The 17,500-nt window shown below is 40.1% G+C and overlaps 1 protein-coding gene across 2 annotated transcripts in view; it reads right to left on the bottom strand.

Moving 5' to 3' along the window:
• Nucleotides 1-17,500, bottom strand: part of slc8a4b (solute carrier family 8 member 4b) — a 130,221-nt gene that overhangs the window by 73,524 nt on the left and 39,197 nt on the right. For both annotated transcript variants that reach the window (XM_056462247.1, XM_056462248.1), the window contains exons 3-4: nucleotides 1,328-2,434; nucleotides 131-394 (exon numbers count right to left, since the gene is read on the bottom strand). In XM_056462247.1, coding sequence (XP_056318222.1) covers nucleotides 131-394; nucleotides 1,328-2,374 — 1,311 coding nt within the window. In that variant the 5' untranslated portion in view covers nucleotides 2,375-2,434. The remainder of the gene's footprint in view (nucleotides 1-130; nucleotides 395-1,327; nucleotides 2,435-17,500) is intronic.

The raw sequence follows: 17,500 nt of genomic DNA, 5'->3' as shown, positions 1-17,500 counted from the left end.
TCTCATTAAATAAACAGAAGATAATCTGCTCCATAATATCCATAATTTAATATTCAAGATCAGATTAGATTTAGAAGTTTCCTATTCCCTGATGGAATGAATAAAATATAGTGTTTTACTAAGAACTCACTTTAACAGTACACCCAGCATCTCCACCATGCCTTTGTACAGTAAGTTTTAAGGATCCACAGTTCTCGAAGCACTGGTAGAGGGCAGGTTCAAAGTCTATTCTTGTAACATGAGGATCATCTTCCTGCTCTCGGGGTTCCCCACTGCTGACCACTTTACGAGCCTGATCTGCCGCATGTTTCTTCAAGATGTTCCCAGCACCAATCATCATCCTTGTTGCCTGAATGCGGTAGAAAGCCCTGCTCTTCTGCTGCTGCATCAGAACCTGCAATTTTGTATTTTTCAGCAGTAAAGAAAAGCTGTAAACTAGTTATTTTGAATTGTCCAGCATGCTGTGTTACATTTCAATCAGAGATTAATTTAAATTTCAAATAGGTTTCCCAAACAAATTCCCTGCCAACCATTTTTTGGTAAAAGAGTAATGTAACATTGTAACATGTAATGTAACATTTCGGCTGTGCCTTCCTCTTTTCCTCTAAATGCTGATTAACTTTTGAATACAGTTTTGAATTTGAAATGTCTATACATTAAAATAAACAGTGTCTAAATTAGAAGAATTATATACTAAATGAGAAAATTATGAAGTCTAAATTAGAATAATTATATTTTATTACAAATCTTGAGGAAAAAAAGGTGTGTCTCTTAAATTAAGTGGAAGAGTATCATAGTGTAAAATTACACACATTTTAGGCCGCAAAACTTAAAACAATATCCAGTTAGATCTACTTAAAGCTGAATGATGCTTTTGTGGCACAGAAAACCATTTTAGACCATTACATTTCAATTAGCATGTGGAGAAAAAATATGCAAAAGTTGTTTTGACACACCACTTTTACTATAAAATTGTACTTTTTTAAAATATTGTTAAATAATTACATTTTATGAATTTTAATAATTATATTTGGTAACACTTTATTTTGATGGTCCATTTGAGTATTAGTAGACTGCCTGCTTAATATCTGTTGCTCCTTCAACAGACAACTGACTATAAGAAACTTTGCAAGTACATGTCAACTTACACTAACCCTAACCCCAACTCTAAACCCAACCTAACAGTCTACTTATAATCTAATGAGAATTAGTTGGCATGCTGTTGCAATGTAACTTCAATACAACAAACTGGCAATGAAAATAAAGTGTGACCTTAAATTTTAGGATAGTTATGATTTTTTAAATTAGTTTTAATCTATTTTTATACCTGATAGTTGGCCATCTCTATGAGCTGCTCCATGTCCTTCTCAGGATGTCTTTGCTTCAGTTCCTTTAGCGTTCTGGCCATTTCTCTCCTGGCTTCCTCTTCTTGATCACGTCCACCAATTCCACTTTCCCCTCCCAAGACACCATCCAAATGAGTTATGATTCCATCAATTTCCAACATGTCCATCTTTGTGAATCCCGCCTCTTTCCCTAATTCCTCCCCACCCTCAGACACTATAATTCCACGACCCTTATCGGTTCTGTAGCGTTTGCGTGCATACTTGTAAAAAAGCAATCGACGATCAGCGATCCAGGCTTGGACCACACAGAGAGGGAAAAAGAGGAACGTCAATACAGCTTCCCACACTTCCACCTCACCTGGAGAGAATACAGCAAGGATAAGATAGAGCCAAATGTAGGCAAACATGCTCCACGCTGCAGTCACAAAAAACACCCGAAGATGTTTGACCTTGCGTCTTTCACCTTCAGGTACCACATAGACACAGAGGCCAATGATTACAAACATGTTGAAGGCAGCACTGCCCACGATGGTGCTGGGACCTAGAGAACCAGCCTCAAAATTATGCCCACAGACCTCAATGACTGAAAGCAATATTTCGGGGGCTGAAGACCCCAGAGCCATTAGGGTTAGATTGGAGACAGTCTCATTCCATATGCGGACTGTTGTGGTGACTGTTTCACCATTGGGTCTTTTTGTAGTGATCTCCTTCTCTTGTGAAGTTATAACTTCAATGGCAGTCATGAAACGGTCAGCTATGATTGACATCCCTAAGAACATGTAAACTAGTGCCACCAGGTAGACAATAGCACGGGCCACTTTGTCACCAACTGAAGGGTTCTGGGGATTCCACACTGGTAACAGGACCCCGTCAGCACACACGTCGTTCTGGGAACAGTTGGAGGTAGATTGGTCTAAATCTTGGGCATCAGCTTGAAAGGGAAAAGAGACATAAAGTAATAGGATGGGGAGAAATAAAGAACTGAAGAAGAAAGAGAAAAGGCGAGATGAATTGATAGAAAAATGCATGGTGAGGTGAGTTGAGGTGAGGTCGATCTGTTTCTGCTACGATTCTTCAATTCAAACCACCTGAGGAAAAAATGGAGACAAGGAGACATAGGGTCAGAGAGTGCATTGGTTTAAACTCTGACATTAATTTTTATTAATTTAAAGTAATGTAAAAGCATAGATACATACAAGTACAACCCCAAATCAGAAAAAGTTGGGACAGTATGGAAAGCGTAAATAAAAAAAGTAGTGAAATTCCAATTTTACTTTGACTTGTATTTCATTGTAGACAACACAAAAATATTTCATGATTTGTCTGGTCAACTTCATTCAGATCCACAACACATTCCAAAAAAAGTTTAGCAAAAGCAATTTAGCTAGTAATCAGGTAAACTGGTTAAATAATGTCCAAAAGCCAGGATCTGTCATGGTATGGGGTTGTGTCAATCCCCTTGGCAGAGGTAACTTGCACTTCTGTGATGGCATCATTAATGCTGAAAAGTAGCACAATGTGCTGCCTTCAAGAAAAACATCTTTTCCAGGGACGCCCAAGCATATTTCAACAAGACAATGCAAAACCACATTCTGCACACATTTCTGGCTGTGGAGGAAGAGGATAAAGGTACTTGACTGGCCTGCCTGCAGTCTCGACCTGTCTCCAAAAGAGACAATACAAACATTACAAAGTGGTAAATGTTTTACTGTTCCAACCTTTTATGAATGTGTTGCAAGAACCTAAATTGGAATATGTCTTTATTTTGAAACAGTCACATTAAATAATGGTTGTTGTATTATCTGAAATGAAATACAAGTCAAAGTAAATATAGAAATCACTACTTTCTATTTTATTTGCGTTTTCCATACTGTCCCAAGATTTTCTGAGTTGGGGTTGTAAATTAAAATATGCTTAATGATATTGCATAGAAAATCACATACATCTTGTAGATCATAAGTCATAATCTAGTGGGTTTCACTTTGCAGCATTACCACTGCAAGTGTCATGGTGGAGGACTTTCTCACATACAGTGCATCCAGAAAGTATTCATAGCGCTTCACTTTTTCCACATGTTTTTATCTTACAAGCTTATTTCAAAATGGATTAAATTCCTATATTTCCTTAAAATTCTACACACAATACCCTATAATGACAATGTGAAAAATGATTTTTTATTTTGTTGCTCTAGACTCTGGCAGCTGCATTTTGTACTAGTTGAAGTTTGTTAATAGAGGATGCTGGGCAGCCAGCAAACAATGCTTTACAGTAGTACAGCCTAGAAGTCATAAAAGTGTGGACTAGCTTTTATGCATCTGAGATGGATAGCATACTTCGTAACTTAGCAATATTTCTCAGATGAAAGAAAGCAGTTTTTGTGACATGGGATATATGATTTTTAAAAGTTAAATTGCTGTCTAATATGACACCCAGATCTTTTATAGTAGAGCTTACGCTAATCTTGTATCCCTCTAATTGTAAGTCCAGTTGTGAGATCTGCTGTGTACAGGATTTAGGCCCAATAAGTAATAATTCTGTTTTGTCTGAGTTTAAGAGCAGATAATTGTTGGTCATCCAGTCTTTAACATCTTTAATACACTCAGTTAGCTTAGACAGTTCAGACGTCTCATCAGGTTTAGTTGAAATATATAATTCAGCATCATCTGCATAGCAGTGAAAACTGATCCCATGTCTTCTAATAATGTCTCCCAGGGGTCTCATGTATATTGTAAACAGCAAAGGGCCTAAAACTGATCTCTGAGCCACCCCATACTTTACTGGGCTGACTTGTGAAGGCTGTCCATTAATATTCACAAACTGGTAATGGTCAGCTAAGTATGACTTAAACCATTGTAGAGTCTGTCCCTGGACACCTGTAGAATTTAAGCAATTTATGAGGATACCGTGGTCAATGGTGTCAAATGCCTCACTAAGATCGAGTAAAACTAATAGCGAGATGCACCCTTGGTCAGCAGCTAAGAGTGGATCATTGGTTATTTTCACTAATGCGGTTTCTGTACTGTGATGAGCTCTGAAACCTGACTGAAACACTTCAAAAACATTTTTCGTCTGCAAAAAGGAACATAATTGAGCAGAAACAACTTTTTCTAGCATTTTAGACATAAATGGAAGATTTGAAATAGGCCTATAATTAGCAACGTTGCTGGGGTCCAGTTGTGGTTTCTTAATAATAGGCTTAATACAGATAGCTTGTAAGGATTTGGAACATGGCCTAAAGATAAAGAAGAGTTGATAACGTTAAGAAGAGGTTCTCAATTTTTTCAGTAATTTTGTTGGAATTGGGTCCAACATACACGTAGCTGGGAATTGACTGTAGACCTTCAAGGCAGGATTGTCTCGAGGCACAAGGCTGGGGAAGGTTAAAAAAAAAAAATTCTGCTGCTCTGAAAGTCCTAATGAGCACAGTGGTCTCCATTATCCGTAAGTGGAACATGTTTGGAACAAACAGGACTCTTACTAGAGCTGGACGGTCGTCTAAGCTGACTGATCAGGGGAGAAGGGCCTTAGTCAGGGAGGTGATCAATAACCCGATGGTCACTCTGTCTGAGCTCCAGCGTTCTTCTGTGGAGAGAGGAGAACCTTACAGAAAGACAACCATCTGTGCAGCAATCCAGCAAGATTGGCTTCACAACAACTTGGTGAATGTCTTTGAGTGGCCCAGCTTGAGCTCAGACCTAAATCCTGTTGAACACCTACGGAAAGAGATCTGAAAATGGCTGTACACTTTCGCTTCCCATCAAACTTGATAGAGTTTGAGAGGTACTGCAAAGAGAATTGGGCAAAAATTCCCAAAGGCAGGTGTGCCAAGCTTGTGGCATCATATTCAAAGACTTGAGGCTGTAATTGCTGCCAAAGGTGCATAAACAAAGTATTGAGCAAAGGCCGTGAATACTTATGTACATGTGATTTCTCAGGTTTTTTATTTTTAATAATTTGCAACAAAATTAAAAAAAAAATCATTATGGTATGATATAAGTCATTATGGGGTATTGTGTGTAGAATTTTGAGCAAATAAATGAATTTAATCTATTTTGGAATAAGGCTGTAACATAAAAAATTTGAAAAAAAGTGAATCGCTATGAATACTTTACGGATGCACTGTAGTTCTTCAATACATCTGTCATTGCATAACAGTTTTCAGGTGAGAATGCCATTGTTTAGGACTCCAATATGCAGCTTACTGAAAAAAGTACAGTGCTAATTTGAAAATATGTTTAGATGAATTCAGAGATGTGAGTTACAGTGTACAAGTGGATGTTCATTGTTCAAATACCGCTTCAAAAAGCTCCTTACCACAGATATAAATGTAAAATACATACAGTATAATGGCTGGATTGTAGCCACTGGACAGTAAGGAACATTTGGAAGAGGTATTTGTGCAATGAACAGCCACTTACACATTGTAATTCACATCTCTGAAATCATCTAAACAAATTTTCAAATTAGCACTAATCTTTTTTAATAAATTGCATATTGCAGCTCTAAACAAACAATTACATTCTTACCTTTAAACTGTTATGTAACAACAGCAGTCCAGTGGGAACAGTGGCTACAATCCAGCCATCACACTGCTAAACGTGTGCTCATATATGACTTCAATATTGAAAAATGTTAAAATAATTAATTTATGCAAACTTCTGTGCTGGGCTTTAGGGACTTTTTTAATACCAGTAATGTTTTGTTTAGCTAAAATAAAAAAAAACTTAGATATGTGCTGACATTTTGGACTCTGAGGTCCACCCTGATCAAACTTGTCTGTAGCTTTTCTAGTAATCCTAAAGCTTGTTCAGATTAGTTTAATTAGGGTTGGAGATAAACTGTGCAGAAATGTGGACATTGAGGGCCAGAGTTTAAAATCTCTACTCTAGTGTATGTATTTTACAGATATTGCAGGGCCTTGGGTGTGAAAATCTGTCTTTTTTGTGATACTTTATGTTCAAGATCTTTCTGTAGTTAATTCTCAGTACATCAACACTATCATACATCCATCTTCTTACTGCCCTTCATACATACACACAGAAAAAGAGAGAGAAATGTGCTGTGCTGTGATCTGTAGGTTATAATGACTGTTAAAACCTAATAACTTATGAGTGGGTTTGTTGGTGGAGGTGTCTTAACAGGTTTATAGTCTTGAACACATAAGAGACTGAGGTATACTGTACTCTTAGAGAGAAGCTTGAGTGGAAAATGTTGCTGTTCTTGAGCTTTCTACTGCTGAGAGCACAATGCTGACTCAGACATACACAAGCACACGCGCACACAAAGAGAGACATATGAGATCAATTAAAGTGGCCTTACAGGCTTTATATTTGAATGGAAAGGAAATAGAGCCTTAAAGAAGATTGGTTGGTTGTGACAGCAGTGAAGGGGTGTTTCTTCAACCACTAACACTTTTAGCCTTGCAGACTTTCTGAAAATAAACTCTCTTAAAACCCAGTTTTCAATAATATTGTGCAACAATGTAAATCACTGAAATATTTCCTTTATTTTCTCTGAACCAACATAATTGTTAACACCACAAAGCATTTTCTGCAGATTATATCAAATATACAGTGGTGTGAAAAAATGTTTGCCCCTTACTGATTTTTTTTTTCTTTTTGCATGTTTGTCACACTTTAGAATTTAACTTTTGGAAGCTGTTTGGACACAACTGTGTTTAGCTGTAGTGTGTCCACAGTCATATTGGAGTGATAGAAACACAGATCTAAACAACACAAGTTTTTTAAAAAAATTTCCTTACATCAAAATAGGATCTAAATCCCAGCAGTTTTGAGGCCCACCACAACATGGGCTGTTTCTCAATTCCAAGAACGCATGTTTTAATGAAAACTTATTTAAACATTACAGCATTCATACAATAATTATTGTTTTTCCCCTTTTAAAATATATACTATGCATAAAAACTTTATAAATATACATTGCACAATACAAATAAAACTTATTTTAATACAAATTTCAGCAAATAAACACCCTTAATGTGTTTTTATTTCTTTATTAAGATTTTCATGCTAATGTTTACTTATACCATTTCTTTTAGGGAAACTCCTGAGGTAAAAAAAAAAAAGACAAGATGGCGGCGTGTACACATCGTGAGACTCTGCATCTCTCCAGTTTCTGCAGTTTTGCAGTTTTATTCCTGCTCATTTCGGGTCTGTTCGTGCAGAACAGTAGTGCCTAGTGTACATTGTACACCCGACAGGAAATCTTGGATATTGGTTTGTGCATTCCGGTGCATTCCATTTTATCAGCAATCTTCGACTCATCCCTGAGATCGACAAAACACCTGAGGCTGAGCGCCTTGCCCGGCCTGGTGGAAGTGCTCGAAGGCAGCGTCAAGACCGAAAACCAAGATGGAGAAAACGTGGCGGGCTAAGAGCTAAGCTAAAGCTAACACCACACTGTCTCTCTTTACCCAGCATCTTTCTTGCCAATGTACAGTCACTGGTGAACAAAATGGATGAGATTCGACTGAGCCTCAACCACAGCAAAAGATTATGGAACTGTAATGTCATGATTTTCACAGAAACATGGCTAAACAGCAGGATACCAGACAATGCTGTCTCTCTAACTGAGCATCACACATTCCGAGCAGACAGAATGGCGGATTACCGGTAAGACCAGAGGCGGAGGATTATGCATTTATATTAACAAAGCTTGGTGCACAAACGTTGGGAGACATTGCTCTGTTAACCTGGAATTTCTAATGGTTAAATGTAGACCATTCTATCTGCCACGGGAGATCATCTCCACCGTTATTACTGCCGCTTATATTCCTCCCGATGCTGATGCCAAGCTAGCTTTGAATGAACTTCATGCAGCCATTAGCAAACAACAGACTGCTCACCCGGAGGCTACTTTTATTGTTGCGGGGGATTTTAATCACTCATACTTAAAGACAGCGCTTCCCAAATTCCATCAAAACATTTTCTGCCATACAAGGGGGAACAAAACCTTGGACCATGTATACACAAACATGGCTGAAGCCTTTGCTGTGTCCCCCCTCCCCCACTTGGGTCAATCAGATCACCTTTCTTTGTTCCTCAACCCCAAGTTCTCACCCCTCATCAACCGTGTGAAGCCATCAGTAAGGACTATCAAAGGGGGGCCAGCGGGGCTAGACTCCACCCTCCAGGACAGTTTTCAACACACATACTGGAGTACGTTTGCTTCCCAGGCCACCTGTGGCTCTCACACAGACATTAACAGTTACACTTCCTCTGTTCTGAAATACATCAACACCACCATAGACAGTGTTACAACCCAGAAACAGATCACCACATATCCAAATCAAAAGCCATGGATGACCAAAGAGGTGCAACACTGCCTTCAGATCAGGGGATGCACAGGCCTACAGCACTTCCGAGGCTAATCTAAAGAGGAGCATCAAAAAAGCCAAGCACTGTTACAAGCTAAAGCTAGAAGAGCACTTTTCCAACTCTGATCCTCGGCACATGTGGCAGGGCATCCAGGCCATCAGCAACTACAAACCCAGCCAATCCACCCCCACAGCCACAAATGTCTCCTTCCTGAATGAGCTAAATGACTTTTATGCCCGCTTTGAAAGAGACAATAAAGAACCCTACACCAGGATCACTTCCTCAACCGACCACTCACCTATCACACTCACCTCCTCAGAAGTCTACCGCACTGAGTCGGATCAATGTGCGTAAGGCTGCTGGACCAGACGGTATTCCTGGGCGCATCCTCAAAGCATGTGCAGAACAGCTCGCTGGGGTATTCACAGACATTTTCAACCTGTCTCTTTATCTAGCAGCTGTGCCAACATGCTTTAAAACCACCTCTATTGTGCCAATGCCGAAACACTCCAGCCCAACCTGCCCGAATGACTACCGCCCTGTAGCACTCACACCCATCATCATGAAGTGCTTCGAGCGGTTGGTCCTGGCACATCTGTAAGACTCTCTGCCATCCACACTGGACCCACATCAGTTTGCCTACCGTGGCAGCAGGAGCACAGAAGATGCAATCTCCATAGGACTGCACTCTGTACTCAGACACCTGGACAATAAAAACACTCATGCACAAATGCTGTTTGTTGACTTCAGCTCAGCATTCAACCACTGTCATACCATTAATGATCAAACTTCGAGACCTGGATATCGACACGTCTCTCTGCAACTGGGTTATGGACCATAACCCATATGAAAGTCCATAACCCAGTTGCAGAGAGACGTGTCGATATCCAGGTCTCTGAGTTTGATCAGTAACTTAGAGGGTATGACAGTGTTGACTGCTGAGCTGAAGTCAACAAACAGCTTTCGTGCATAAGTGTTTTTATTGTCCAGGTGTGTGAGGACAGAGTGCAGTGCTATGGAGATGGCATCTTCTGTGCTCCTGTTGCCACGGTAGGCAAACTGATGTGGGTCCAGTGTGGATGGCAGAGAGTCTTTCAGATGTGCCAGGACCAACCGCTCGAAGCACTTCATGATGATGGGTGTGAGTGCTACAGGGCGGTAGTCATTCAGGCATGTTGGGCTGGAGTGTTTGGGCACTGGCACAATAGAGGTGGTTTTAAAGCATGTTGGCACAGTTGCTAGGTTAAGTGACAGGTTGAAAATGTCTGTGAATACCCCAGTGAGCTGTTCTGCACATGCTTTGAGGATGCGCCCAGGAATACCGTCTGGTCCAGCAGCCTTACGCACATTGATCCGACTCAGTGCGGTGTAGACTTCTGAGGAAGTGAGTGTGATAGGTGAGTGGTCGGTTGAGGTAGTGTTCCTGGTGTAGGGTTCTGTATTGTCTCTTGCAAAGCGGGCATAAAAGTCATTTAGCTCGTTCAGGAAGGAGACATTTGTGGCTGTGGGGGTGGACTGGCTGGGTTTGTAGTTGCTGATGGCCTGGATGCCCTGCCACATGCGCCGAGGATCAGAGTTGGAAAAGTGCTCCTCTAGCTTTAGCTTGTAGCAGTGCTTGGCCTTTTTGATGCCCCTCTTCAGATTAGCCCTGGAAGTGCTGTAGGCCTGTGCATCCCCTGATCTGAAGGCAGTGTTGCGTGCCTTCAGCAGGAGGCGCACCTCCTTGTTCATCCATCGCTTTTGATTTGGGTATGTGGTGATCTGTTTCTGGGTTGTAACACTGTCTATGGTGGTGTTGATATATTCCAGAACAGAGGAAGTGTAACTGTCAATGTCTGTGTGAGAGCCACATGTGGCCTGGGAAGCAAACATACTCCAGTCTGTGTGTTCAAACCTGTCCTGGAGTGTGGAGTCCACCCCGCTGGCCACACTTTGATGGTCCTTACTGATGGCTTCACACGGTTGATGAGGGGTGAGTACTTGGGGGTGAGAAACAAAGAAAGGGGATCTGATTGACCCAAGTGGGGGAGGGGGTCACAGCGTATGCTTCAGCCATGTTTGTGTAAACTTGGTCTAAAATTTTGTTTCCCCTTGTGTGGCAGAAAATGTTTTGATGGAATTTGGGGAGCACTGTCTTTAAGTTTGAGTGATTAAAATCCCCCGCAACAATAAAAGCAGCCTTCGGGTGAGCAGTCTGTTGTTTGCTGATGGCTGCATGAAGTTCATTCATAGCAAGCTTGGCATCAGCGTCGGGAGGGATATAAGCAGCAGTTATTATGGTGGAGGTAAACTCCCGTGGCAGATAAAACGGTCTACATTTAACCATTAGAAATTCCAGGTTAACAGAGCAATGTCTCCCAACGACAACAGAGTTTGTGCACCAAGCTTTGTTAATATAAATCCATAATCCTCCACCTCTGGTCTTACCGGAGTCATCCGCCGTTCTGTCTGCTCGGAATGTTTGATGCTCCGTTAGCGATATAGCGTTGTCTGGTATCCTGCTGTTTAGCCATGTTTCTGTGAAAATCATGACATTACAGTTCCATAATCTTTTGCTGTGGTTGATGCGCAGTCGAATCTCATCCATTTTGTTCACCAGTGACCGTACATTGGCGAGAAAGATGCTGGGTAAAGAGAGCCGGTGTGGTGTTAGCTTTAGCTTGGCTCTTAGCCCGCCGCGCTTCCCCCGTCTTTGTTTACGTTCTCTGCGCCGCCTTCGAGCACTTCCGCCCGGCTGGGTAGGTCTCTCAGGCCCGGGTGTTCTGGCGATCTCAGGGATGAGTCGAAGATTGTTAATAAAACTGTCCGGAATGCACAAACCAATATCCAAGATGTCCTGTCGGGTGTACGATGTAAAGGCACTGCTGTTCTGCACGAACAGACCTGAAATGAGCAGGAATAATATTGCAAAATTGCAGAAACTGGACAGACGCTGGGCTTCGCGAACTGAACGCGCCGCCATCTTGCCGTCCCATCCACATCAATGGGATGGTCGTTGAGCATGTCTCATCCTTCAAGTTCCTGGGGACCCACATCGCAAAGGACCTTTCCTGGACCACCAACACCTCCAGCCTGGTCAAGAAGGCTCATCAGCGCCTATTTTTCTTAAGGCAACTTAAGAAGAACCAGCTTTCATCATCCGTCTTGGTGAACTTCTACCGCTGCACAATAAAAAGCAGTCTGGTATGGAAGCTGCTCTGTTGCTGAGCATAAGGCAGCAGGTGTTGAAAACTGCCCAACGCATCACAGGGACCACACTGCCAGCGATAGAGGACATCCAGAAGAAACACTGTCTGCACCGAGCATGCAGTATTCTTAAGGATTTTCTCTCACTGCACTATTTAACATTTGCACACTTAAAAATTGCACATATTCATTGCACTACATTGCACTGATTCTTTTATTTGAACTGTACATACCAACTGCACATTGACATTTTTATTTATGTACACACCCACTGTACATATGCATTTGTAATTATGTTTATCTATTTGTACACTTCTGATTATTAATAGCAACCTGTGCATATATTCATTTTTCTCTGTTTATAGCTAATATATCTCTGTTTATAGCTAATATAATCTGTATATAATGTTCATAGTACATCCATTTGTAAATATCACTATAGTTTTTCTATAACTGCACTTTGTACCTGCACTCCTGGTTAGACCTAAACTGCATTTCATTGCCTTTCGTAACTCGTACATCTGTAATGACAATAAAGTTGAATCTAATCTAATCTAATCTAATCTAATCTAATCTAATCTAATCTAATCTAATCTAATCTAATCTAATCTAAATAACTTATATCTCTGAACTCTGAACTATAAAATATAAATAAAATATATATAAAATGCTGCACTTCCAATCTCCAGTCGCAATGACTTCTGGGACTTCTAGATCGAGTTAGGTGCTCAAGTCTGCATTTGTGCATCCTCGATATCAAGAACACATACGGGAAGTTTCACGAGTCCTCCATTCTTGTGGTCTAGAGTATAAAACTAAACTTTGGCAGCTGATGATGACGTTACACGAGAACACGAGGACGCAAGACCGCTGAAGAACACATATTGAGAAACAGCCATGCTGTAGCAGTGAGGTTTTCCCCACACACTAAATTATATGACAGCCGTGTATTAACATGTCTCCATAGTAACGCATATAGTCATGTCCACAAAGCAGGATGTGCAAAGAAAGTGGGATTTAAAAATCTGTTCCAACTATCTATGATCGGCTGCAGCTGAAAAACCATTTCCATGTTTAAAAACATTTTTTAAAACAGTGCACTTTTGTAATGAAGATGAAGATACAGTAAATGACTCTGTAATTCATAACTGCTGAAATCAGCACAGCTGCATACTGTCAGTACAACTATGAAAGAGAATACTTCAATCCATTTGTAAACGTTAAATAAGGTTTATTTTGTAGAGTAACATAACAGTTATCTTTACAGAAGTGCATATTAACTTGTATCCTGTCACATTTGCCACAAGTACAGTCCAAAGATAAATGTGTGTGTACTACAAACTTTGTAAAGGCATTGTGTGTGACTCATTGTTGCAGAAAGGCTTGAATTAACTTTACAACAAACACATAAAAAAACATTGGGAAACTTTCTGGTTCAGTCTCGCTGTGGTATTTCTTATAATCAGATCTCTCAATCAATAAAGATCTATGCTTTAGTCATGTGTGTCACTAACTCATTGTTTATCTGACATGACGCAGGAGAAGCAGCCATGTATGTCGGAAGGGGCTACAAAACCAGCTGCAATACCCCAAAAGTAACATTTTTTTAGCAGGGTATAATTCTGAAAATACCAAAAACGTATCTCACATCTTGGAAAAGATGTAAAATAGATGCCCTTTAATGTTTCAGATCATCAAACTAATTTTTAAATTAGTCAAAAACGACACAGGTAAACACATCATGCCATTTTGAAATGAAGGTTTTTATTATTAAAAAAAGAACACAATACAAAACTACATAGCCCTGTGTGATAGAGTGTTTGCCTCCCCTGTTAAAACATAACTTAACTCTGGTTCATCAAATCCGAGTTGTTGAATCCATTTATGGGTTGCAATTTTCTTTCACGCCACTAGAGGGTGTATATGGTATTTATGCTCTCCTCACGAGGAGCTGAGGGGTGTAGAAGAAGGTCAAACAAACTTTTTGACCGTCATGGCTGTGAGAACGGGCTTATATTTGTTTTGATGTTTACTTTTTTAATTTTGACAAAATGGACAATAAACGGATTGGAATATCCAACTCTATTTGCAAAGGTATGGACGTTTCACTTTATTATTAACCCATTCAAGCAACAAACTCGTCAGAACCAGCGACCAAAATATACGCATCTACACTTAAAGTCAAAAAGTTTAACCGCTGTTTGCAGCTGGTTTTGATAAAGAGCTTTGTTTGCAAAGTTTATTACAAAAGACTGAACCGGATCATGCTGCAGACTACAGGAAAAGTCGAATGATCCGATCTGCAGGAAGAAGAGGGGCGCGTTGATTGCTCGTGTGATAGTGGCGGCTGGATTGGAAAGGCTGTTCCTGGGAACGACGTGCATTACCTCTGTGTTTGTCCAACTGGTAAAGCAACAAAGGAGCTACGCATTTGGCTAAGGAGCAGCGCACGAGGACTCAATTGTTTCTTCAGTCCTGATCTACACAAGCATTGGATTATGAAGGTATGAGATGTGACATTTTTAAAGCTCGAGCTACCATCAAACTGACTTGACATTTTACATGGCCATTTAAAAGAAAAAAAAGGGTGTGCGCACACAGTAAAAAAAAGGGGGTTTGTTTGTTTGTTATGGTTTATTTGTCAGTGTTTACAATGAGTTTGTGTCAAGTAAGTGCTGTGTATATGATGTAAATATACAGTGAATATTTTACGATTCAAATGGCTGATAAAATTAAACTGGTGTTTCAAACTTGACCGATCCTGACGAGGATAAAACACAGGTTGTACAGGGTAATGGTAAACAAGACCAATCGGTTCAAAAACGTGAGATTAAGCTTACTAAAAAAGGGTTTTTCCATAAAGTTAATATGTTGCAAAATCTGAGAAAATCTAACTTTAAAAAAAGCAGCAAATCTTAAAAGAACACTATATGATCTTATGACTAACACTGACAATGAAAGGCAGGTTAAAAGCACATTTGAAACATTTCAATCTCAATTCAAAGAGGCAAGGGAAGCACATGAGTCTTTATTGGTTTTATTACCCATTGAAGAAAGAGAGAAACATGAAACATGGTTTAAAGCAAAATTGCTGTGGGTTGAAGAATTTTGTGCTGTTGTGAATAAATGGATGGACCAGCGTCAACTTGAAATGCAGTGTGCTGATAGTGAAATAAATCCCAATGATAGTGTTTCCAATGTTGAAACCCGGGTGAGCAGTAGCAGGTCGAGTCGACATAGTAGATCCAGCTCTAAATCCAAGTCATCTGTCCAACAAGCACGCATTCTAGCGGAGGCTGAAAGAGCTGCTGTTGTTGCTTGTGCAGAATCTTTAAAAGAAAGACATGTTATTAAGGAGCAAGTGGAAAAATTGAGGAAGCAAAGGGAGCAATTGGATCTTGATGTTGAGATAGCAGCTTCTCCTGCAAAGTTATCAGTTCTCAAAATGTTTGAGCATCAAACCAGTGGAAGTATGGTGTCCGATGGGATGGAATCATACTTTACCAAAGGAGCAAAGCCAAAAGCAGCAACTTCAGTTCACCTTCCTGTTAAATCAACAGTGGCCACTACTTACTATGATGGTCTATCATTATCACCAACATCGAAAAGTGTGCAGCAGCCACATGCTCAAACTTCTGTTCCAGTGCACAAAGGGGTTGCAACACACAGTACACAGCCAAGTGGACCCACCATAGGACATCAGGCTTCTTCAAATGCTGTGGATCCATCGCATGCAGTAGTAAGTGTGGTTAAAAAACAGCAACAAATGACAGATTTGTTAATTCAGCAGCAAAAAGCTAGCTACCTTCCTCCACGTGAAATTCCAATATTTGAAGTAGATCCTTTATAATTTAATTCATTTATGAAAACTTTCCAGTATTGTGTTGAAGACAAAACAAACAGCGAAGGAGATTGCTTGTATTTTTTAGAGCAATATACAAAGGTACGTCCAAAGGAAATTGTTCGTAGCTGCATGAACATGAGGCCTGAAAGGGGTTATCAAGCAGCTATAGCTATGCTTAAGGAGCATTTTGGAAATTATCATCTTGTATCTGCTGCCTACATGGAAAAGGTGCTTCAGTGGCCAGCAGTCAAAGGAGAAGACATTACAGCTCTTCAAGATTATGCTGTTTTTCTACAAGGTTGCTGTATTGCAATGTCAGAGGTACAGTACTTAAAAGAACTCGATATGCCAGCCAATATGAGAACTGTGGTTTCAAAGCTTCCATTTAAGCTAAAAGAGAAATGGAGAACTGCAGCATATGATCTTCTAGATCATCGTGATCGCAGAGCATCCTTTAATGATCTTGTCTCATTTATTGAGCGACAGGTTAAAATCCTTTCTGATCCAATATTTTGATGTATTCAGAATGTGGACAAAGCAATGATCAGTAGGCCGAAGAAGGTGGACAAACGTAGTCCACAATTTATATCAAAGTCTAAATTTAAAGGTAACAGCTTTGCCACCAGTATTACTGATGTTGATGGACACACAGCCAAGGAAACAAAGGTAAAGACTAAAGATTCGAACTGCCAGTTCAAAGCCACAGTGAGTAATCCTGTCACTTGTCTGTTTTGTTCTCAAAATCACTGTTTAGAACAATATAAACAGTTTGAGAAAACAAAGCTCAGGGAAAAGGTGAGCTTTTTAAAGGAAAAGGCGGTTTGCTTTGGCTGCCTTTACATTGGACATAGCAGTAAACATTGTGCAAAACGTTTAATTTGCAAAACATGCCATCAAAGACATCCTACTGTTATGCACATACACTTCAAACAGAAAGTTGATACTGCTGTTAACACTGATGGCAGTCTCCCTATAAAACAACTACACCAACAGTAAACAATGCACTTGTATGTACACAGGCTTGTAATCATACAGGGGCTGGGAACAGCAATGGCATTCTTCCTATACTTCCAGTACAAGTTAAGTCTGCTTTGGGCAATAAAGTCATCCAGACTTTTTGGATACCGGCAGTACTTCTACATTTTGTTAAGAGAGTTATATGAGGAGGTTAAATATAAATGGATGTAAAACAAAGATTTCACTTCTCACAATGAGTCCCAAATCTACAGTCACAAGCTATGTTGTAAACAACTTGGAGATTTCAAACCTCTCTGGTGAAAAATTTTACAGGCTACCAGAAGTTTACACACAAAGTAAGATGCTTGTAAGCCCAGCTAACATTGTCAAGAAAGAGGACTTGGCTGAGTGGCCATATCTTGATTCTGTACACATTCAAGCGGACATAGAATTGTTGATTGGTACCAATGCCTCTAAGTTATTTGAGCCCTGGGAAGTTGTGAATAGTCATGGAGACGGGCCGTATGCCATTCGAACCCTACTGGGGTGGGTTATAAATGGTTCAATTGGTAGTTGTCAAAATGAACGTTGCACTGCTACAGTGAACAGAATTGATGTTAAAAAATTGGAATTGCTATTGGAGGAGCAATATCAACATGACTTCAATGAGAACTTGTTTGAAGACCAAGAAGGTATGTCTAGAGAAGATACTAAGTTCACTGAGATCATGAAAGAGTCTGTAAGCCTCAAGGACGGACACTACAGTTTGAAACTTCCTTTCAAAAGCAAGAATGTTAATATGCCTAACAATCTCTCCGTTGCCAAGCAAC

The sequence above is a fragment of the Danio aesculapii genome, chromosome 7, assembly GCF_903798145.1.
Source record: "Danio aesculapii chromosome 7, fDanAes4.1, whole genome shotgun sequence".
Lineage (NCBI taxonomy): Eukaryota > Metazoa > Chordata > Actinopteri > Cypriniformes > Danionidae > Danio > Danio aesculapii.
Note: the sequence above shows the minus strand (reverse complement) of the source record. Positions and strands in the feature narration are given on the sequence as shown.